Here is a 23,589-nt window from a genome sequence, read left to right on the forward strand (position 1 = left end):
CATCATACTCAGAGTTTTGTTGTCCAACCGCTCCTCTATATGTCATGCTGGGTTTGTAAGAGATCATTGGGGTCCATCATGTGTCAAATACGTGTTGAGTTCATGATTGCACGATACATTAACTTACAAGAAATGATTGAGACCTATCGCGTGTCAAGTCTATGAGTGATACAATACAATATTTAATTTAATTTTAATTCAATTATGGTTATTGTCATTTTAGATTAGTGTAACTAAAGTAAATATATGAAACATCATATAATAACTGTTCTCATAGATTGCATTTAATAAAAATATATATAATCATAATTTATTATAATAAATAATTAATATACACTAAATTATAAAAATAATATAATAATTTTGAAAATTATTCTAACATAATTTAATATCTTTATATATATATATATAGATTGACCGGACAAACCGAGTGATGTGAGCACATACTCTCTAAGGTTAGAAGCGTCATTTACTGCATTTGCTAGACTCTTGACTCAGCGAGAACCTTCAGCACAAGGGTTGGAGGAGGACTCAAGAACAACACCACACACCATCTCAATCTTTGCCACGTGTGCATTCTTCCACGTGTCTTTGTTTCACTGGCTAAACCCTCCTTCACTCTGTCACACCTTCTTCTCCTCCGTAAAATACACTCGAAGGCTTCAAGAAAAGCAAAACGACACTCGTTTGGTTTCAGTCATTATTATTTAAAATATTTTTATTGTTGATTTCATTTGCTCTTATTAAACTCACCACCACCACCACCACCACCACCACCACCACGCTCTCTTCCATTTTCCCGCAAAACAAACACATTCACATACTTTTCCCTCACTTTCTCGGCGGCCAAACGCCATAAAAATGGCGTCGAAGGTGGCGCTGATGGCGCTGTTCTCCGTCGCGCTCCTGTTCTCTCCGTCGCAATCCGCGGTCTTCAGCGTAGATCTAGGCTCCGAATCGGTGAAGGTGGCGGTGGTGAACCTCAAGCCCGGCCAATCCCCGATCTCCGTCGCGATCAACGAGATGTCCAAACGCAAATCGCCGGCGCTGGTCTCCTTCCATGACGGCGACCGCCTCCTCGGAGAGGAGGCCGCCGGCCTCGCCGCGCGCTACCCGCAGAAGGTCTATTCCCAAATGCGCGACCTCATCGCCAAACCCTACGCCTCCGCGCAGAGGATTCTCGACTCAATGTACTTGCCATTCGATGCAAAGGAAGATTCACGAGGCGGCGTGAGTTTCCAAAGCGAAAACGACGACGCTGTTTATTCCCCCGAGGAGCTGGTTGCCATGGTGTTAGGTTACACGGTGAATTTGGCAGAGTTTCACGCAAAGATTCAGATAAAGGACGCGGTGATCGCGGTGCCGCCGTACATGGGGCAGGCGGAGCGGAGAGGGCTGCTTGCCGCGGCGCAGTTAGCGGGGATTAACGTTTTGTCTCTGATAAACGAGCATTCCGGCGCGGCGCTGCAGTACGGGATCGACAAGGACTTCTCCAACGAGTCTCGGCACGTGATCTTCTACGACATGGGCGCGAGCAGCACCCACGCGGCGCTCGTTTACTTCTCGGCGTACAAGGGGAAGGAGTACGGGAAGAGCGTGTCGGTGAATCAGTTTCAGGTGAAGGACGTGCGCTGGGATCCGGAGCTCGGTGGCCAGCACATGGAGCTGCGGTTGGTGGAGTATTTTGCGGATCAGTTCAATGCGCAGGTTGGAGGTGGAATCGATGTCAGGAAGTTCCCCAAGGCTATGGCTAAGTTGAAGAAACAGGTTAAAAGGACTAAAGAGATACTTAGTGCTAACACAGCAGCTCCTATTTCAGTTGAATCGCTTCATGATGACGTCGACTTCAGGTACGTGGATTTTAAAATTGTATTTCTCATCAGCTTCTTCAGCATTCCTGATTTTTATGAATTTGTATGTTATTTCTCTATTGGACTGAACAAAAGTTGGTAGTTTGTAATGTGTAGATCATGGTGCAACCTTATTGTACAGTGTGTACTTTACCATCCTCTTTAGCTTATTAATACTTTATTAATATTATGAACAAGAACGGCAAGGAAAACAACAACCAATTTTTATCGCATATTATCATGGCAGACTAATATGGGAAATATTTAATCTAAAAGAATTTTGCACTTTTTCTTTTTTTGAAAAAGCCAATTCAACTGATAATTTTTCTAGGAGCACATTTTTTGTATTGGGGGGAGGGATGTTTTGTCTTTTCAAAATGATTTTTGATGGGAGTGAATTAGCATTTAGTCTCCTCATTTAGTAGCATACTAAACCACTCAGTAATAAAACTTACTGTTTTTGTATGGGCTAAGTTTTATGTCAGTGATAAGATTATTGGGTATGTATCTAATAAGTACGGGTGTTGGAAACATATCCAGTATGGGTATTGGAATTGTATAGGAATACCCATGCATCATAGTTTCCCTGTAAAATAATTACAGCAGCAAAGGAAGGTAGCAAGAAGACTGTTGCCTTTGCTTGAACCGACTGCCTGAGAGTTGGTTAAGTGGCATCAGTCTTGAGAAATTGTGATATGACCTGCTCCAACCCTTTAGTAAAAACATGTCCTAGAATTTTCATTGGGTAAAAAATAGTTGGGAGAATTATAGAAAAAGGAATTGTTGATAACTGTATTTTCCATTAAAAAAAAATAGTTTAGCTTTCATATGTCAAACTAGTAGTTTCTTAAGTGGTTAGTTGTTTGCAATTAATTAACAAGAAGGAGCCTTAGGTTTTACTGGCTGGCTGAGAGTTGAGAAAGGGGCATCAGTCTTAGGAGTTGAGTTACATATAACCTAAAAGACAGCGCTGCATATTGGTTAATAGATAGGATTGGCTAGCATCTTAAATCTTATGGTAGAGATCAATCTGAAGGAAGTTGCTGTTTTCAAATGATGAAGAAATCTGAACAGGGGAAGTCAAGAAATACATCTAAAGAATGAAATTCCCTTATATGCTCAATCTTGTCAAGTGAAATGCATTGACTAATCTAAATAAAAATGACAAGGAAAATAAAATTTTACTTGATTATCAAGTTATGATTACTGCATATAATGCTTAAGATTCCTTCACACAAGGCTCCTTTTCTTACAGGAGCACAATAACCCGTGAGAAATTTGAAGAGCTTTGTGAAGACATTTGGGAAAAATCGCTCTTACCTGTGAAAGAGGTGCTTGAGAATTCTGGCCTGTCATTGGAACAAATATATGCAGTGGAGTTGATTGGAGGTGCCACCAGAGTGCCAAAATTACAGGTTTGAATAATCTATTTTCCTTCTTTGACAATTCTTTTGACAATGTGCACTTTGGGAAGTGTGGGATTTGATCTGCAGATATTTGTAAAATATTGAACTCCATGCTTGAGAGTCAGCAACATATGTTTACTGTATATATCATCTGTTATGTACATGATAAGCCTAGTTTCGAAAAATTAATGTTTCTTATTTCAGTATACAACTGTATCTGTATCTGGTAGTTTTATGCTGTCTGTATACTGCAGTTGCTCTGCTAGTATATTGTTAGCTGTTAAATGCAGCTTGTGCACATTCATCTGTTATTTAACAGAAGTATCTAACTGATCAATTCCACTGTTCAGTTAGATATTGGTCAAAATGTTTTGTTACAACTCTGTTCAACTGAACTGATTCAGTTGCAACTGTTTCCTGTACATTTAGAGTTGCACTCAGCATACAAGACTTTGTTTTTTTGCACCAGAAATACAGCTATACTGAGAGCATTTCAGACTGTCTCAGTTTTCTGTCCTTTTTCTCTCATTTTCCGTTCACTTGAACTTCAACAATTCTATAATGTATACTGTCAATCTAAGTTATTCATGCTGTCCAAGCTTGACTTTATTTTATATGAAGTTATGCACATATGTTTGCTACCTTTTTTTTATAATATTGATTTGAATAATGAAGAAAAAGGAAGAGCTCAACTGATTGCTCTAATGTTAGCGTAAAGATTTCAACGAAGAGATTGGCAGCATGAATATAATTAAGTTTCATAACCTCTTTATTTCAAATCTGAATATAACTAAGTTTGAATATCAAGAATCCATGACATAGTTATCAACTTATATTTGGTATCTATTTATTGTTAAATGAAATTGCAGCACTATATTTTGTCTAAGAATTGTTTGATATAGTGTTTGAGCTTTACTTTCACAGATGTATTTTACTCAGCATTAATGTATAGAGGTCTGTTTATTGATACTCTGTTCATATTATTACAGGCTAAGCTTCAAGAATTCCTCAGGAGAAAAGAACTTGATAGGCATCTTGATGCTGATGAAGCAATAGTTCTTGGCGCAGCTCTGCATGCTGCAAATTTAAGTGATGGAATCAAATTGAACCGCAAACTAGGAATGATTGATGGTTCCTTATATGGATTTGTGGTTGAGTTGAATGGTCCTGATCTTTTAAAAGATGAAAGCTCTAGGCAGCTACTTGTGCCACGAATGAAGAAGGTCCCGAGTAAGGTAAATCAATTGATGATTCAATGCTGAATGTGACTACATATTATATGAAGAATGAATTTATCAATTCTATTATGAATTTATCAATTTTATTCTCCAATTTTATTAATCTGTTGTAGCATTGTTTACTCACCAGATGTTTAGATCCATTAATCATAACAAGGATTTTGAAGTTTCACTTGCTTATGAAAGTGAGAATCATTTGCCTCCTGGTGTTACCTCTCCTGAAATTGCTCGATACCAGATATCTGGTTTGACAGATGCAAGTGAGAAGTAAGGATAAAAAACTTGCTGAAGTTTTGTGGGCATATTGCTTCCTTAAGCCCCTTGAAGAATTGCTTTTCATGTAAAATTTAGAAACTCTAATGCCCTCTTATTTATGTTTCTCCTCTGTTATTCTAGATACTCATCTCGGAATCTGTCATCCCCCATCAAGACAAACATACATTTTTCTCTTAGTAGAAGTGGAATTCTTTCACTGGATCGGGCTGATGCTGTTATTGAAATAACAGAGTGGGTGGAAGTTCCTAGAAAGAATTTGACCATAGAGAATTCAACCGTTTCATCAAATGTTTCAGCTGAATCTGCTGCGGGTAATAGTTCTGAAGAAAACAACGAAAGCGTGCAAACTGATAGTGGGATTAATAAGACATCCAACATTAGTTCAGAGGAGCAAGCTGCTGCTGAGCCTGCTACAGAGAAAAAGCTGAAAAAGCGGACCTTTAGGGTACCATTAAAGGTGAAAGCTAACTGGCCACCTTTATTTTGTGACTATTTAAACTGGCTGGTGATTTTTGGGAATGAAACAAGTTCTTCTAATATAATTTTCTTGCTTCTTTGCTGTTTTTGCCTTTTGCTGGTGACAGATTGTAGAGAAGATAACTGGATTTGGAATGTCTCTATCACAAGATTTTCTTGCTGAAGCCAAAAGAAAACTACAAGTACTAGATAAAAAAGATGCAGACAGAAAAAGAACAGCTGAGTTAAAAAATAATTTAGAAGGATATATATATACAACTAAGGAAAAGGTTGGTAGAAAAACTATATGTTTTATGATTTTTGTTATGTTAACAGCCTTAATCTATTATGTGATGGGTAAATATTTATCCTTTAAATATTTCCAATTTTCTTTCAGAGATTCATTTAAAAGATTGACCTTTAATTAGTTGACTATGTCTAACTTTATACTGAGGGATTTTAACTCTTGGTCTTGATTATTGTTTTTGAGAGAAAAATCTATCAGAAGAGAATTAAGAAATGAAAGAATGGGGATGAGCATTTTTTTAAACCCAAAGTTTCCTAGCCTCCTGCCAAATTAACTTGAGATAATAATGCCCCATCCATTGATCTTCCTTTTTATTCTTGTCCTTGCATATAGCTTCATCTGAATTTGGTTGGAGTGTTTTTCTGATTGCCATGTATTTGTATTGGGATTTGGGAGAGTGGGATTTAGGAATGATGCTTCTAAAACTATTTTATAGGTTAACTGGCTGTATAAACATTATGCCTGTTGTTTTTCATTTTGGAATGTTTAAAATGGACTAATTTAACTATTTGTTTTTCTAATTGTTAATATGGCTATTTTATTCAATTTGTTATTTATGCTTCTCATCTTTTTATCAGATTGAAACTCTTGAGGAGTTTGAAAAAGTTTCTACAAGTGAGGAACGCCAGTCCTTCATTGAGAAGCTTGATCAGGTTAACCCTTTTGTTTGGGCAACTGAAAAGAAATGTTATTGATAAGAATATTGACTTAAGCTTTTGCATTCTGTCAGGTGCAAGATTGGTTGTATACAGATGGTGAAGATGCCAATGCCACAGAGTTTCAAGAGCGTCTAGATCAGTTAAAAGCTGTTGGAGATCCAATTTTCTTCAGGTATGTTATATTCAGTATAACTATTAATTTCTTTCTGCATGCATTTTTGTGGTAAAGTTTGTTCTGAATTGGTTAACATTTGTTTCAGGTTAAAAGAGCTTACAGCTCGGCCAGCAGCAGTTGAGCATGCTAATAAATACATTGATGAGTTGAAACAGGTATCATCAACAATCATTACATGTAAAGTGGTGCTTTAGTGTTTTTTATTTTCTTAATGTTCTTTTTGAAGCCGAAAATTGGTTTTTGGTAGGGTTGAATTATGTCGATTGATCCTTGTAGCTAATCACTCCTAGGTTGTGTTTGGATGAAGACTTTTAAGATTTCAAGGAATTTGAGAAATGCCTTAAATTTGAATTGCTTTTATTAAAATTTCCTTGTTTTGTAAATGCTTTGCTTGGATAAAGCAATACATATTTTTTAAATTTCTAATTCTTAGTTTAGATAGGGTAACTCAATTTCCATCATATGCAAAATTTCATTTCAACAAGCAAGGAGGGGGGGGGGGGGGGGGAGATAGATAGAGGAGATAGAGATGGGAAACGGGGAGAAGAGAGGGGAGGAGGGGAGAAGAGATAGATAGAAAGAGAAAGTGAGAATGTATTCAAATTCTTACTTTTTTGGTTGAATTTGAAATTCTATAATTTTATATAAAGAAAATATTTTCACGTTACTAAAATTTTAAATACACTATGCAAGGAATATATTTTAATGCAAAAAAATTTAAATTCTCACTTAAATTGGATTACTAACTTAAATTTCTCTATCTAAACACATTACTAGTGAAATTAGGTTTTGGTGGACATAGTTGTTTTTGCTAATCCCTTTGATAGATGGGTAGTTTATTGTTGTAAACATAAGTTGGATCAATAGGAACTGTAATATGATAACAATACTGTCTCTTTATTATTTCTCGTACATTAATTCAACTTCTTTCATTTGAAAGAATGTAGAGATTGGTCATCTGTTGCCCTTGTTGAGAACTAGAGATATTAGGTATCGACTAGGACAAGGTTCAAATCTGATACAACAGGCAACTTTCATTCAAGTGGTTATCTGTTGTTTATCCTGTTTTCATCATGTCAGCACTCATGTGCCCATTCATAGAAAAACATATGGACACATTCACACCACTTCATGAAATCATATAATCCAAAAACAATGAAAAGGCATTAGTTAGGTGAACCAAACATGTACCACGAGCAATTGATTTGCTGAAAGATGTCTGAAGCAGTATATTGTATATTGTGATTTATAAAATTATCTATTCATCTTCAGCCAGTTATTTTCTAATGTGAAACATTTATGACATTTGCAGATTGTTGAGGAGTGGAAAGCAAAGAAGTCTTGGCTTCCACAAGAACGAGTAGACGAGGTACTTGGTTTAATTTGATTTCAATAGCTTTGAATCTATTAAAGCTGATGTGTTACCTTCAGAAAATTCATTGTCTTTTGGTACCTAACTTGCAAGGTCATAAAAAGTTCTGAAAAATTGAAGAATTGGTTGGATGAGAAAGAAGCTGAGCAAACAAAGTAAGTTCTTATCATAGTAATTTAGTTGTTATTGAAGTTTTTTTTCACCTTGTCTTTTCAATATTGTGTGGACTTTGCTAGAGTCAAAAAAAGTATCTTCATGAGCGGCTGCCTGTATAAACATTTACCTCTATTTTTCTTTAATTGGGTATGATATTCCTTGAAAAGTGCAATCTTAATGGTTATGAATCTAAGTTATCTTTGAAAATGGTTTCCTTTCATCTGCTACTGTTAGCTTGTATAGCACAAAATATGATCAATGACAATGAACTACATAATGGAATATTAGTCTGCATATGAACGTCACTTCTGCCAACAGGACGTGTATGTGATGCACAGCGGATTGTGCTACCCAAGAATCTGTGGAATTCTTGAATAATAAAACCAGTCTATTAAAATATTAAGATAGCCTAGATTCCACTTGTTTTGAGCTTTAATGATTGTTCCCTGCAAGGTTTCATTGTCTAATATATTCATTTTCTAGATAAAAAATTCCTTAAGATGTTTTTTTGAGGGTGAGCCTCCCTGCCTCCCTTTGCTCTCTGTAAGGACTGTGTAAATGATTTCAGGATGACCAATGGATCTGAAGCATAACGTTGATGGCTTCAAAGTTTTAGATTATTTCCCTTTTTTGAGATCATATTTCATTTATGCACTCGTGAATATTTAGAAAATGGACCGTCTAGCTTTGTAAAGTATCACTTTTCCACTCTGCTGACTGCCAACTTGAGTTTGATCACTGAGGAAATTGCTATGTGCATACAACAGTTTTAATGTAACTGCCTAACTGGTTATTAATTTCTTATTCTGTACTTGTTTTGAAGGACTTCTGGATTCAGTAAGCCAGCATTTACATCTGAAGAAGTATATCTGAAGGTGCTTGATCTGCAAACCAAGGTACCCGTCTCTTCTACTTGTCTAATTCAAAAGACTCTGTAATCGCATGTGATTTTACAGGTCTAAGAAAACAGTGCCATTTCTTGTTGACTGTACATTTACAGGTTGCCAGTATTAATAGAATTCCCAAGCCCAAACCTAAGGTTCAGAAGCCCGTAAAAAATGAAACCGAAAGCAGTGAGCAGAATACAGAGAATTCTGATTCTAACTCAGCTGATAGTTCCTCTTCAAGTGATTCATCCGTTAACAGTTCAGAAGGCACAAGCGAAGAGACGGTAACTGAGCAAACTGAAGGTCATGATGAGCTATGATTAACCTGGCATACATGTTAGGCCGGTTTGAATCATCTACCTGCAACGTTTTTATAGTCAGAGATGTAGACTGGTAATGGTAGAATTAATAGGTGAAAAGGAGGCAGTGTCGGTTCTCGGCGAGCAGGAGAATAGAGTTGAGGCAACATTTGCTGGTTGAGTTCTAAAATTTTGAGGTTAGATGGCTACTACTGTAGTAGATGATTTATTACCCTTTTATATTTAAGGGGGCAACTTGTAATTTGCAGTCATATGAAAGCTTGTATTTGCCGAAACACAATGTGATAGGGGAAGAAAAAAAAAGAAAAACTCACGAGATTTGATTTGCTCAGAACATATAGGAATTTTGCTTGAGTGACTCGTAACGATTTTTGTTTTTAATTAATTTAGCAGATACATCTTATCTTATTTTTAATTTTCAAGTTTTCTCATTCTGTCAAAAAAAAAAAATTAAGTTTTCTCATAGTGTTAAGCAGTGCATGATTTTATTTATAACTAGATTAGCACCGAGTATAGTCATGGCCACTTGCAGTACTTGCATACTCGTCTGAGTCAGAACCTGGTCGAACCATCGGCTCTGATACCAGACCTGTAACATTCCAATTTTTCGTAAATAAATTTAAAAAGCTTTTTAGTAATAAATAAATAAATAAATAAATAAATAAATATAGAGCAAATAATAGGCTGAGTACCCTAGGTATAAATAGTTATGTTAAGTCAGCTGTCTCCTTTTGGTCTTATTTTCGTTTTTCCCCTTCTCTCAAAACCCTTTCTTTTTCCCGTAGCCCACCAAACCAGTCTCAGAAAAACGACGATCTCGAACCCGTTCACCGTTGGATCGTCGTGAAATTTGAGTATCATGTTCGCAACACAATTTCAAGCATTCTCACCGTTGGGAATTTCGATATCATGTCTAAACTGAGAGAAAAACCCTTCGCATTGTAGCCTTTTTCTTTCCCGCAGAAACCCAGAGCTGTCTTGGTAAAACTACGATCCCGGTTTCGTTAACCGTTGGATTATTGTGAAATTTGGATATTTTGTTCGAAATTCAATACCGCACGCTTCCACCGTTGGGATTTGCGAGATAATATTCGTGGAGGGAGAAAAAGGAATCGTATGAAGACAGTACAAGTGGAGGTTTCAATCTCTTCTCCGTCTCTCTGACGTTTGGGAATTCTATCCGAGCAGTCGGATGAATAATTGAAAGAATTTCCGGGAACCGCTAGAGATGTTGCTATCGCTGGCTGAAGACACGTGAGCCCGCTTAGAGGTAAGGAATGAGTTATTCACAGTTGGGGATTAGTGAGAACATGTGTAGGGATCCTTAGAGGATTAAATTGGGATTTTATTTTGAGATGTTTGTTAAATTGCAATTTTTCCTTTATGATTATAAATAAAATATTGATGTCCTGATGAAAATTGCTTAATAAATTGTGCTCTTGATATTGTATATTTGGACCTATGATTTGGATATGATTGTGTAATATTATTTGAGGGGTTTTAGTCCTCATGTTGTGATAGTCTTTTATATAAATTGTTATATTGAGGACATGAAATGATAATTCAAATTGTGAGTATGTGATGAATTGTAGAATAACATGTTGCTTTGAGATTATAATATTGTTATTGAGATTGAGTATAAGTGTAAAGTTGAACATGTGTTAATTTGTGAGATACGTGTAAACATGTGATGGTGGATTGTGACACTATGAGATGTGAAATTGTGAATGAGTTCTAGTTGTGGATAAGTGTGTAGTTAACACTTGATGTGAAATTACTTGTGTTGTAAGCTATGAATTGTACAATACCCGACCAGCGTTATCTTGAGAAAAGCGTTGATGCGCAGTGTTAAAGAGAAAAAGTAGGTTTCCTATTTAGGAACCAGTGTTAAATCGTAGCGCAATTGTGTTGAACGTGTTTAAAACACGAGTGTAAGGTCGTGGGTATTGTATAATTCATGAGCAGTGTCTGCATGTAAAAAAAAAATTATTTTAGGGGTTGGACCTGAATCAGGAGGGAGAGGCCCTGACGGACTCTTCGGAGTGTAGGCCTTGGGGGTCACCGGGTTTGAGTGCTCCTTTAAGCCTATGCTGATCTCATATGGTTGGAGCGTTCTCGCAAAACATCGTGACCCTGACTGGTCTCCCTATGATCTTACTTAGTGAGAGTGACCTGACAAACCCATTGTGTGGTGTGTCTTGTTATGTACTCCTAAGCGCCCCAGGGTGGTTTTTCACTGACATGGTACCACATTGCATATAGAATTGAGTCTTAGCATAATTATTGCATATGCTTGCTAATTGATGTGTTATTATATCTTGATCGAAGTGTGGGATTCTTGTGTAATGTGATTGATAATTGAAAAGTGAATTTTGAATGACGAAGTGGTGAAGTTACGTGAGCTATGTTTAAGCAAGTGGTATCTCATTTATATAATATGTATATTTAATTGTCTTGTTTCTCTATTAGCTAGGAATGTGATAACTCACTCCCTGTGTGTTGTTGTGTTTGGATCCTGTGATGATCTTGAACTTGTGTTCGGGGGAGCAGATGAATAGGTGGATGACTATGAAAAACCTCATGCTAGAGGACACGGGAACACCACGCTCTGATAGGATGTGACATTAGGATATAGGTTCTATATAAATTGTATGAGACTTATATGACTTTCTTTGAGTCGAGATGACTTTATTATTTATTTGGACAAGTTTGAATATGATGTAGAAGAAAGTGAATGTGAGCCTTTTACCCATTTGAAAAGCTTGTATTTAAAAATGTTTTAAAAATAGTTTTAATTAATATTTGAATTTTTATTCCTTTATTAATATATATGTGAGGGGTAGAGGGTGTCACAAGACCTGACATCACACTCTAATCCAAAACCTTAAGGTTCAAGTTTATGGGTTTTCTTCTCACTTATATGGTGTTCAATCTTTCTACTTCTACCTGATGTCGGACTTCACCTCACACTTGTAACCTAACACAAGACAATGTAAAATATAATTAATATATGATATATTATATATAAAAAATTGATTTTCATATTTTTTTAAAGATTGTATGATTTGTTCTATGATTTACTACACTGATTTTATTTTATCATTTTTCCTTTTCACCTGATAAGTAAATACAATTTGGAATAATGTGATGAAACTTGGGACTAACAAAGCCTAAATCCTATTTTAAGGTTTGGACATTGGAGAGTTCTACACTTAATCATGTAGTTATTAAGTGATAAGTTATCAAAAAGTAAATATATATTGTTGATATAGGTAATGCTAATGAATTCTTTTAAATTATTTTCAACCGTACAATATTATATTTGCATTTTCTAGATCATTTTCATTCTGGTGTAATTCGATTGGGGTATTAAATGTGTAACGTTTTTCATTACAGTAACAATCCATAGTAAACTATACTAAAAAGAATATGAAAACCCAAAATTATAATAGTTTGAAAATATCTCATGTATAATCAAATAAATGAGTCTTTACATAAAAAAAAATATTATCATCAAAATATAGGCATCTAAACTAAATGAATGCTAAAAATATAACGAAAGTAATCATATTTGGCATCAAGTACTAACCTAACTAAATAAATGTAACTATGGAAAACTATGCCTTCAAGTCTGCTCGATTTCGATAGCTTCTTCCTCGTTCTCTGAAAACAACACTTATAATGAGATGATAATCTCAGTTAATAAACTAATTTCTAAAAGGAGTTCGTAAATAGTGTTGTTATCAGTTGGCATGGTAATTTGAAAAACCAACTATGGTGGTATCCACAGTAAATTTAAAACAAGATATTATATATATATATATATATATATATATATATATATATATATATATATATATATATATATTATGAAGGTTCAATTAATCTAATTAGAGGTAATTCAATCGAATTCATCCTTAATTACATTGAGATCACAAATCAGATTGAAGTATCATCCAATTAATCTGTAATTAGGATTCAAATTAGAAAATAAATCAATTACCTAATTCATTTTCAATCCTAAATGTCTTTAGGATTGGAGAAGAAGATGAACATTTACAACATAATTCGAAATACTTAACCAAAACTCAAATCCATCATTGCTTGAACTGGATTCTTGGATTGATTAGTTGTTTAGTCTTCATCAATGGAAGATTGAACAAGAGAAGAAATGAACAGAGTTGAAGAGATGAAGAAATATGAAGAACAAGTGAGAGAGAAGAGTTTGATCAAAACTTGCATTAGAAGTTTCTAAAAGTGTGTTTTGTGCCAAATGATTCTAACTAACTCTGAAAATACACTAAGTAAACTAATATATACTCTAACTAGTCAGAAGTAATGGATGGCCTCTGATTAGGTCCAACTAATCTCTCTAATAAGTTAATTACATAATGCAAAAGCCCAAAATTTGCAGCCCAAAATCCAAGTACAGAGGCTCTGATTTTCAAACCCAAAATGACCCTCAAAACAGAAAAATTGGCCCATCTCTGACAAATTTGTAGCTTTTTCCCTTGGCTTTCTAGGGACTACTCATATTCTCCATTTTGAGTTATGTAGCATCCTATAGGTTTTGCATAAGACAGATAGGTAAATTAAGCACAAAGTCTGAAAATAAGCAATAATTACCAATTAAGTCTAATTATTTTCCTAAGACCAAAACTGAGCTAATGCGAGAAAATAAGAGTCAAAGAAAAGTCAAATAAGCTCAGAAGAATAGAAAAATAATAAACTAAAAATGCTCTATCAAATTCCCTCACATTTATCTTTTGCACTCCAGGGAAAAACTAAAAGAAAGACTAAGAAATATCAAGCAAAAGTAAAACCACAAACTAAAAGAAAGGTACGAACAAGGCGCACATATTTTTCAATGGATCCTAACAATGCACAATGTAACACCCTAAGATATTACTAATTATAAATTGATGTTTAATTGTATTTATTGTGTTATTTGACTACATGGTTAACTTGAATGAGTTGAGGTATGACTTGAATTAGTCATGTGTGAATTTCTTGATGTGGATGTTGAGTTATGTGGAGTTTTGTTGAACTAAGTTGAAATTATGAGATTTTAAATTTTACCTAAACCTATTTTAGTAAAATCATCATCCTGGATTCGTTAACCGTTGAATAATTTTCAAATTTTGTCTAGAGGTTTCTAAGACAATTCTCCACATTCAGACCGTTGGGATTTGTAATATAACATCCTTAGTATGAGACATGATTTTTTTACCGAAGCAGAAAATTTAAGCTATGGATCAGCTAGCCCAGGCGAGCCAAACTCGTTTGGGCGAGTGTTGCAGGCTACAAATACGTCCAATAGTGTAAAACAACAATCTTCTTCCTCCTTCTCTTCCCCTAAACCCTCCCCCAACACCCCCAAGCTCCTCCTCCACCACCACTGACCACCTGTGACCGCCACGAGCCGCCTTTACTTGTCGTCAGATCACCGCATGGAGAAGAACAGTTTGGTCAGAGCGGAATCTTTAAAACTCAACTCGAGGATTCGGTAGAGAACGAAGCCTCCAATCCTTCCTTCACGGTTTCTTCGAGGTAACCATGATTCTAAGCCTTCTCCTTGTTAGTTTTTACACTTCCTTTGAAAAACTCTTGAAAATGAGACATTGTAAAAGTTATCTTTTTATAAGATTGATGTTATTTTTGTGACCTTCACTAAATCTTGGTCACATTGGTGTGATCGAAAATTTAAAATGATGTCTCCTTTTAGTAGAATCCAAAACACCCCTCAGTCCTTTATGTTTTGACAGAGGTATTTGACCCCGAATGTTGTCATTAACCCTTGTTTCTGAAATCTATACTAAATTTCATTCAATTTGGTATATAGAACCTTGCATTTAGACTGACGAACGTAAATGAGAGAGGTCTCTGGGTGACGCAAAAAGAAACTGACGTAGAGCTCATGATAGGTGAAGGGAATTTATTGTTTGTTTACAACTTTTGATACCATAGTTGGGGCCAGGGAACCCAATTATGGGGATGTATGCTTGTCCCTGTGGATGCTGATTTTCAAGAAAAACTGTGTTTTTAACTAATGGGATGTGATATATTTGTTATTGATGTGCATCCTGGTTTTCAAGAAAAATTGTGTTTTTAACTAATGGGATGTGATATATTTGTTATTGATGTGCATGCTGGTTTTCAAGAAAAACTGTGTTTTTAATTAATGGGATGTGATAGGTTTGTTACTGATATAGAAATCGTCAATGATGTTGTTGTTGTATTGATTGGAATTTTTGGGAAAAGTCTTAAATATAGAGGAGACTCTGTCCAAAATTTTATATTTGTTCTTCTATTTACTTCTTTATTAAATTTTAAATGGGCATAAGAGTTTGTTTTGAATACTATAGTTTTTCTCATTAATTTAGAATTTTCCTTAAAAAAAGTATATGAGTCTCGTGGTATTATAGATTGTTATTGTTATTGTATGAGGTTTATGTTGCCTGAAGGCCTGGGAAATGTGAATCCCGGACATGAATTTATATGTATGTATGTATGTGGAATGTGATTGCTTGTGATGTTGAGATGAGATGATGTTGATGTTGATGATGTTATTGTGATGATGTATGTTGTGTATGTACATGGGGGGTGTGGTGACCATGTTGGATATCCCTAGAGGAGGAGATAATGTTTTAAAGAGTTTTAAGAATTCCTGGAGAGAGAAGCGGATGGCTTAGAATCTTTAATTATCCATAGTCAGTGCATTGATGATGCTCATGTTTCATACTTCATATTGAATGGAAATAGTACAAACTTTGTCAGTAAGTACTCGTAGTTTTTCATGAGGAAAAATATTTGTACTTAGGGGCATGCCACTCGGTTTGGAACTCCCTTGAGACTCAGGCTAATCACCATGGGAGGGGAGTTGCTTGTGCATGACAGGGTGACCTCGACACTTACTGCCTAGTTTTCCTAAGTGAGAGTGTTGTGTGGACATGCTTAGGCTATTTCCTTGGGGATGGTACCATATTGCATTTGAAAGTTGAGGTCAGGTGCATGTAACATACTGAGCATGATTGATTGGAACTATAGACGGATGATGACTACTTGTTGAGTGTATGTTGGACTAATGGATGTTTATGGTATTTGATAATGTTTTCTTACTAATTGTGGTTATTTGATTTTTTTTGTATTAATTTCTTTTATAATGAACTCACCCCTCACAATTTTGTACCGTGTGGTTGGTACCTGTGATGATCGCGAACCTTTGTTCATAAGAGCAGAATGACAACACTAGAGTATGAGAAGTGAGATTCTTTTGTGGAGCCGCCGAGCCGACGTGATGACGTTGGGATTATTTTGGGAGAGAGTTGTGTTTTGTTAATCAACTCCTCCATAGCTGATTCCATAATTCTTTTTGTTGAATTGAGGATGTAAATCACAAACTTAATTATATGTATGAACAAATTTACTTTCCATTATGTGAATGATGTGTACTAAGTTATTATATATATATATATATATATATATATATATATATATATATATATATATATATATATATATATATATATATATATATATATATATATATGTATTCATTTAAGTAATGGTGCGTTATTTGGGAATGTATATTGTGAAAAAATTTTACTTTAATTTTTCATAAGCAAATTAACGGTGTTTTCATTTAAAAATTGAAATTCTCGCGGTTTAGAGTGATGATATCGTAGCGACAAGGCGGGTCGTTACACACAAAAGTGATAAAGATGAAAAATGGAGGAATGGTATCAAGGTAACAAGCAATTCATGAACACATGATCACAAAATGGAAAGCAGAAAAGTGTGACACCCTCTACCCCGACATATATATAAATAAATAAAATATATAAAAATATCGGTAACCAAATTCACACGGGTAAAAGATTCACATTCACTTCACTATTATCAATTAAAACTTATTAAAATATATTCGGTTCAAAATAAGGCCATCAAAATTTATAAAAATATTTTGTTAAATCAGTGAGATAAAATAAAATAGACTAACATCATGCAATTAATATAAAACTTATGCCCCACTGTCACATCCTATCAGAGCATTGTGTCCCGACATCCTTCAGCACAAGGTTCCTTAAAGCACTTCACCTAGCCATCTGCTCCCCCAAACACAAGGTTCAAGATCATCACAGGATCCAAACACAAACAACACATAGGGAGTGAGTTATCACATTCCTAACTAATAGAGAAAAATAAAACAACCTATAGATATAAATATTATATAAAAAAATACAATTTACTTGAGCATAACTCACGTTATTTCACCACACATCTCATTCCTTTTTACAACATTCGCATACTCAATAATCAAAACACAATATCATCAAATCAATCAATATAAAACAATACACAAGCGTTATGTAGCAGATACACTAAGACTCAATCCTATATGCAATGTGGTACCATGTAAGTGAAAAACCTCTTCGGGTGCCTAGGAGTACATGACAAGACAAACTACACACTAGCAAGTCAAGTCACTCTCACTAGGTAATATCATAGGGAGACTAGTCAGGGTCATAGTGTTTTGCGAGAATGCTCCAACCATGTGGGATCGGCACAGGATTAAAGGAACACTCAAATCGGGTGACCCCCAAGGCCTACACTCCGAAGAGTCCGTCAGGGCCCCTCCCTCTTGATTCAGGTCCAACCCAGAAAATATTTTAGCACACAGACTTTATCTATGAACTGTACAAAACACACGACTCCTCAATTGTTCTCAAATATTTTTAACTCGTCACCCCTTAAGGGTCTTAGCATTAACTTGTCTCCCTTAAAGGGTCTTAGCATTAACTCGTCGCCCTTAAAGGAACTTAACATTAACTCGTCGCCTTTAAATGGTCTTATAGTCGTGTGATTGTACAATCCACAGTTTACAACTCAATGCACACAATATCTCAATCACCTGCATACTCAATTTATCACATATAGTCGATTTCAATCACAATGTTATAATCTCAAAATAACATATTATCACACCTCATGAATCATACACACTTTACCTATGAACTATGCAATACACACAACTACTCAATTATTTTCAAAATCATTTTAACTCGTCGGGTTCTCACAATATACGTGTATTCCGTCATTCATCACATGTTCAATCCACCACATACTCACAATTTGAATCATCATTTCATATCCTCAATATAACAATTTATACAAAAGACTATCACAACAACCTGGGAACTAAAACCCATCAAATAATATTACACAATTATATGAAAATCATAGGTCAAAATATACAAATATCAAGAGCACAATTTATCAAGCAATTCTCATCAAAACATCAATATTTTATTTATAATCATAAAGGAAAATTTGCAATTTAATAAATATCCCAAAATAAAACCCCAATTTAATCCTCTAAGGATCCCTACACATGTTCTCACTAACCCCCAATTGTGAATAACTCATCCTTTACCTCTAAGTGGGCTCACGTGTCTTCCGACAACGATAAAGAAATCTCTAACAAGTTCCTAAGATTCCTCTGGTTGCTCTGATAGGGTTCCCAAATGTTAGAGAGAATGAGAAGGGATTGAAGTCTCCATTCGTATTATATTCATGTGATTTCTTTTTCTCCCACTGCGAATATTATCTCACAAATCCCAACGGCGAAAGTGTTCGAAATATCATTTTGAACAACATATCCAAATTTCATGAAAATTCAACGGTTAACAAAACCGGGATCGTAGGTTTACTGAGACTGTTACGAGTTTCTGCGGGAAAAGAGAAAGCTAAGGTACGAAGGGTATTTCTCTCATCTCTGACATGATATGGAAATTCCCAACGGTGAAAATGCTAAGAATTGGGTTGCAAACCTGGTGCTTAAATTTCACGATGATCCAATGGTGAATGAGTCCAAGATCATCATTTTTCTGAGACATATTTGGTGGTCTATGGGAAAAAGAGAGGGTTTTGAGGGGAGAAAAGAGAAAAATGAAAATGAGGCAAAAAGAAAACACCTGACTTAACATATCAATTTGTTCCTAGGGTACTCAACCCATTATTTGCTCTATATTTATTTATTTATTTATTTATTTTTACTAAAAATCTTTTTAGATTTATTTACGAAAAAATGGGATGTTACAAAAAGCAATTAAGTCAAATTTAAGAATGCGCCAAGGTGATAGAAATCTCTCAAAGAACAACATTCAACCTCACCAAATGTGTATGGGTTTGTGTTTACACTCAAGCACCACATGCACTGGCACACCCAAATTTTGACATGACTTTAATCCATTCAACTTGAACAACACATGCATCAAAAGATCAAAAGGGCTTTTATGGGACTGTAATGTATGACTTAGGTGAGGGTGAATATGAGAAGGATATTTAGGCTAAAACTAAGAGAAAAAAAGGGCAATGAGGAGTAAGCAAACATGCAAAAAGAGGGGTAGAAATAAAGAAAACAAAGTGGAGAACAAAAAAATGAAAATATAAAGAACTCACAAGAATGAAAAAGAATCACAACAAACTTTATTGCATTTTTTCTTTCTTCTTCTTTGTTTAGTACACTTTCTTTCTTTCTTTTCTTTTTGTTTTTTCTTTTTCTCATTCTTTTTTTTTTTTTGCTTTTTATTTTTCTTTTTCTCTTTGCTTTTGTTTTTTTCAACAAATCAAAAGAAAATGAAATGACAAAAATAAAGGAACATACATGAAAAATAAATTAAAAATCCCCCACACTTGTTTGAAACCCACTCCCAAAACAATTCCAAAGCCCTTTTTCTCCATAAAGTTTAGGACAACATGGTTTTCCACTTTTTGGCTTGAAATGAGCTACAAAATGAAAGAAGGTGTTAAAGGCTCAAAGAGGATGATAATGGATATCAATGCAAGGCAGGTTTATTTGGCTAGTATCTAAAAGAAAGAAGACCTAAATAATCTCAATCAATGCATGTAAAACAAGGAATAACAAGAAAAACAAGGCAAAACCTAGAGTAATCTAGCACAAGGGTAAAATCACACATCAAAGAACATGAATGAAATTGGGCAACCCATCTGCAAAGGCCCAAAAACTCACAAGGCATAATTCTATCAGACATGATCCACTTAAATTTTATTTTCCAAGCCTACTTATCACTTCAACAATTGCAACAATGGTTCACATCAAACATGAAACCTTTCAACTAAAAATGGTGCATCTCGCACAATTTATACAACTTAGAAATCCTATGAGAAACATGAAAAAGTGCCTAAATTCATCAAAAACATCGGAATACTAAAAACTGCTAAATCTTCATTTTTATTTCTATTTTTTATTTTATGTAAGAACAATACATAATAGTAAAACAAAACAAATACAACAAAACATAAGATAGAAACAACAACAAAAACAAAAATAAACATTGAAAATAGGCAACAATAGGAAATAGATAAGAAAACAACAAATAGATACAGTAAACAAAAACTAATACAGAAACAGAAAACAACAAACAGAGAAAACAAAAAACAATTTTTTTTCCTTTTCTAAACCCTTCCCCCCACACTTGAAGTGCACATTGTCCTCAATGTAAGCATGCAATGAAATGCAAACAAAGATACAACATATAAAAGAAGGGAGAAAAAAACTCCTCAAGTTCCATTCAAGGCACATCATCACATAAAATTGGCAAGACCAAACAGAGGTTTGCCACAAACTCCTCTTCCACTTGAGTCTCATGAAAAAGCTTGAGCTGATGATCATTCACTTTTAAGACTTTGTTGATAGCTTATTTTTAATCTCAACTGCACCATAGGGAAAAACATTAGACAAGGACCTAAGAGTGAGTGAGCTTTTGCTAGAAAATGAGAGAGCATGGGATCATGGAAAACTATTTTTTTTTTCAAAAGCCACAATGTTGACCATCTGTTCAATACCGATGAGTCTATAGAATAATGAGGACTAATGGTACTGGAAATACAATGCAAATGGAGTGTGTTTGGTCAAATCAGGTGACAAATAACATATACAACCCAACTGAGTCCTCATCTATACACAACGGGGAGTTGATTTAGAAACATGTTTGGAAAGGCAATGCTCTCTGAAGTGCAAGAATTTTATTTGGAGATCTTGTCAGAATATTCTCTTAGTTTGCTCAAACTTGATAAAGAAGATTGATTTGGAACCCAAGTGTCCAATGTGTGGTGTGGAAGTGGAGGATGTAGCCCATGCCCTTATGAAATGTACTGGAGTGCAAAAAATTTGGTTTGTCTCTCCCCTTGGCCTTAGGATTGACGTAGACCAAGTTGTGATGGCTAACAATTTGTTGCTTTAACAACATTAGTAGGAAAAAGAGCTTCTGGGTAGGTCCATCTTCCATGGGATTGTTGAAGATTGCATAGAGCTTTTGAGATTTCCTCTTATTTTTCCTAAGAGAATGGGATATAATGTTGCTCATTGTATGACTTCTTTAGTCTTTTCTTTTCATGATAGTTGCTGGATAGAGGAGGTCCCTGCCTAATGGACCAAACCATTACTAGGGATGCAGTATTTGCTTTAGACATTGCAATAAAACCCATATCCATGGGTACCAGTCCGAATCTATCCTGACTTTGACGGATAATACCCGAGTTGACCAGGTACGGATTCGAGTTCAGTTTTTCCTCGATAATCAAAAGCAGGGACGGGTACGGGTATGAGATTACTAATATTCGCCTTGACCTCAACCCTGAACCCACCCTTCCACTTAAGAAATAATATAAAAAACCCTATATATAATGGCTAATTCCTAAAACCTAAAAGTTGTCTACTATGTTGCGTTGTGCTTCCTCACTCGTCTCTCTACCTCTCTCACTTAGTCACTCTCTACCTCTGTGTTTCGACCGTCATTACCACCACCAACAAATTCAAGCTTCATAAGAATGTATGTTTTCTTATTAGTTTTTGTTAGTTGGGATTGGAACCTGCAACCTCTCCTCCCTCCCCTTTTTCTCTTTACCACTAGATAAACTTTATATCTCCCATTATTATTTTTAATTAATGGACCTTTTTCTCACGTTTATGATTTTGTTGCCTTCTCTTTCTCTCTTTTCAATGATTTCACAGTTTTTGAACTCTATTCCACGGAAGCTACGTTCAGGTGCGTGCCTTTCAAATTCCAAATCCAAGCGTTTAAATGTTGTTATGCATAATATGCACTTTCCTTTGTATTTTCTCTTTTGATGTTGATTTTGAATTAGAGTTGAAGTAATCCTTTTTTTCCCCTCCTTTTCTTTATTTGTTGTAATCGTTGGACTATGGATTCGGTTTTGGTGTTTTTTTTTAATTATTGCAATATATTTTACTTTCACTTAAATATTAATTTACTATAATCTTGTGCTATAGAATATCCTAATTTAGTCCTTTATTATTTGATTTAAATTGATGATATTATGCTCAATTGTGATAGAGTAATCCTATGCTGCAAACTAGTTGGTGATTGTTGTGAATTCCTAAAGTTGCTTTAATTCTTAATTTTTATTCTTATATTTCAAGAAATAAGTACATGAGAGAATATAACATGCATTTCCCTATAATGAGACCTCTTTCAAAGATATTGTTGAAACAATGAGGTTCTTTTTCCTTCATGGTAAATGTATGTGCTAATGACTGCAAAACTTTTTAAGCATTTTATTTTTGCCTTGTGTAAAAGGATCTTAATGGGATTGTAGTGATTTTTTTGTTATGTTGTAAAGTATGATTTCTTGTTTGTTTCTATGTTCTCCCTTTTTTAACCTTTATACTCTTTCTTAAACTTAGTTTTTGTTGCTCAGAACTGGCTTTGAGGAGGACAAGAATTTCCATGTTGTTTTAAATTTTGTAATAGCTGGAAGGTATCATGTTACTGAGTATTTGGGATTTGTTGCATTTAGCAAAGCTATACAAGCTCATGACCTACATACAGGCATGGATGTTTGTGTTAAAAGCTATGCAAGCTCACACAGGGGTAACAATCTTATATAAAGATTGAATTTCTATATATATCATAGGTCTTAGTGGCATTCAACGATTTCACTCATGATTTTTTGTTTTTGGATTAAATTTTCTGAAATCTTTATTATGAGAGGTAGTTACACATATCCAAAAGATGTGTTTTTTGCATGTAAATTTGTAATGGCACATTTAATTTCTTGAGTTGTAAAATTATTTACTCCGACAATGTTTAGCATGATAAAATTCACATTTTAATCTATATTAATTGCTTTGGTTTTTAAAATAATAGATTGTTGTTGAAGTACAAATGATTGCATGATTGAAAAAATTAAGGATAAATTGCAATTAGGCACTTTAATTAAGGAGAGTTTCTTCACATGCGTTGTTGTGCACATATCTTAAATTTGATAGTAAAAGATGGTTTAGGAGTTGTGAAGGATGGAGTGGAAAAAATTTGAGATAGTGTAGCATATATTGGATTGCAACACCTAAAAGGTTGGAAAAATTTCAAGAAACTGCTAAACAATTGTGAATCCCTTGCACCAAAAAGTTGAGTTTAGATTGTCCAACTAGATGGAATTCAA

At 34.8% G+C, this 23,589-nt stretch overlaps 1 protein-coding gene across 1 annotated transcript; it reads left to right on the forward strand.

Annotated features, from left to right (window-relative positions):
- The first annotated feature begins 691 nt into the window (after nucleotides 1-691).
- Nucleotides 692-9,510, forward strand: LOC114381068 (heat shock 70 kDa protein 17-like). Its single transcript, XM_028340246.1, has 13 exons — nucleotides 692-1,850; nucleotides 3,106-3,265; nucleotides 4,246-4,491; nucleotides 4,625-4,761; nucleotides 4,891-5,227; nucleotides 5,355-5,516; nucleotides 6,112-6,186; nucleotides 6,264-6,364; nucleotides 6,453-6,522; nucleotides 7,680-7,736; nucleotides 7,833-7,894; nucleotides 8,719-8,791; nucleotides 8,896-9,510. The coding sequence occupies exons 1-13, from the start codon at nucleotides 862-864 to the stop codon at nucleotides 9,100-9,102; spliced, it is 2,676 nt and encodes an 891-aa protein (XP_028196047.1). The 5' UTR covers nucleotides 692-861; the 3' UTR covers nucleotides 9,103-9,510.
- Nucleotides 9,511-23,589: the final 14,079 nt, after the last annotated feature.

The sequence above is a fragment of the Glycine soja genome, chromosome 13 (genome assembly GCF_004193775.1).
Source record: "Glycine soja cultivar W05 chromosome 13, ASM419377v2, whole genome shotgun sequence".
NCBI lineage: Eukaryota > Viridiplantae > Streptophyta > Magnoliopsida > Fabales > Fabaceae > Glycine > Glycine soja.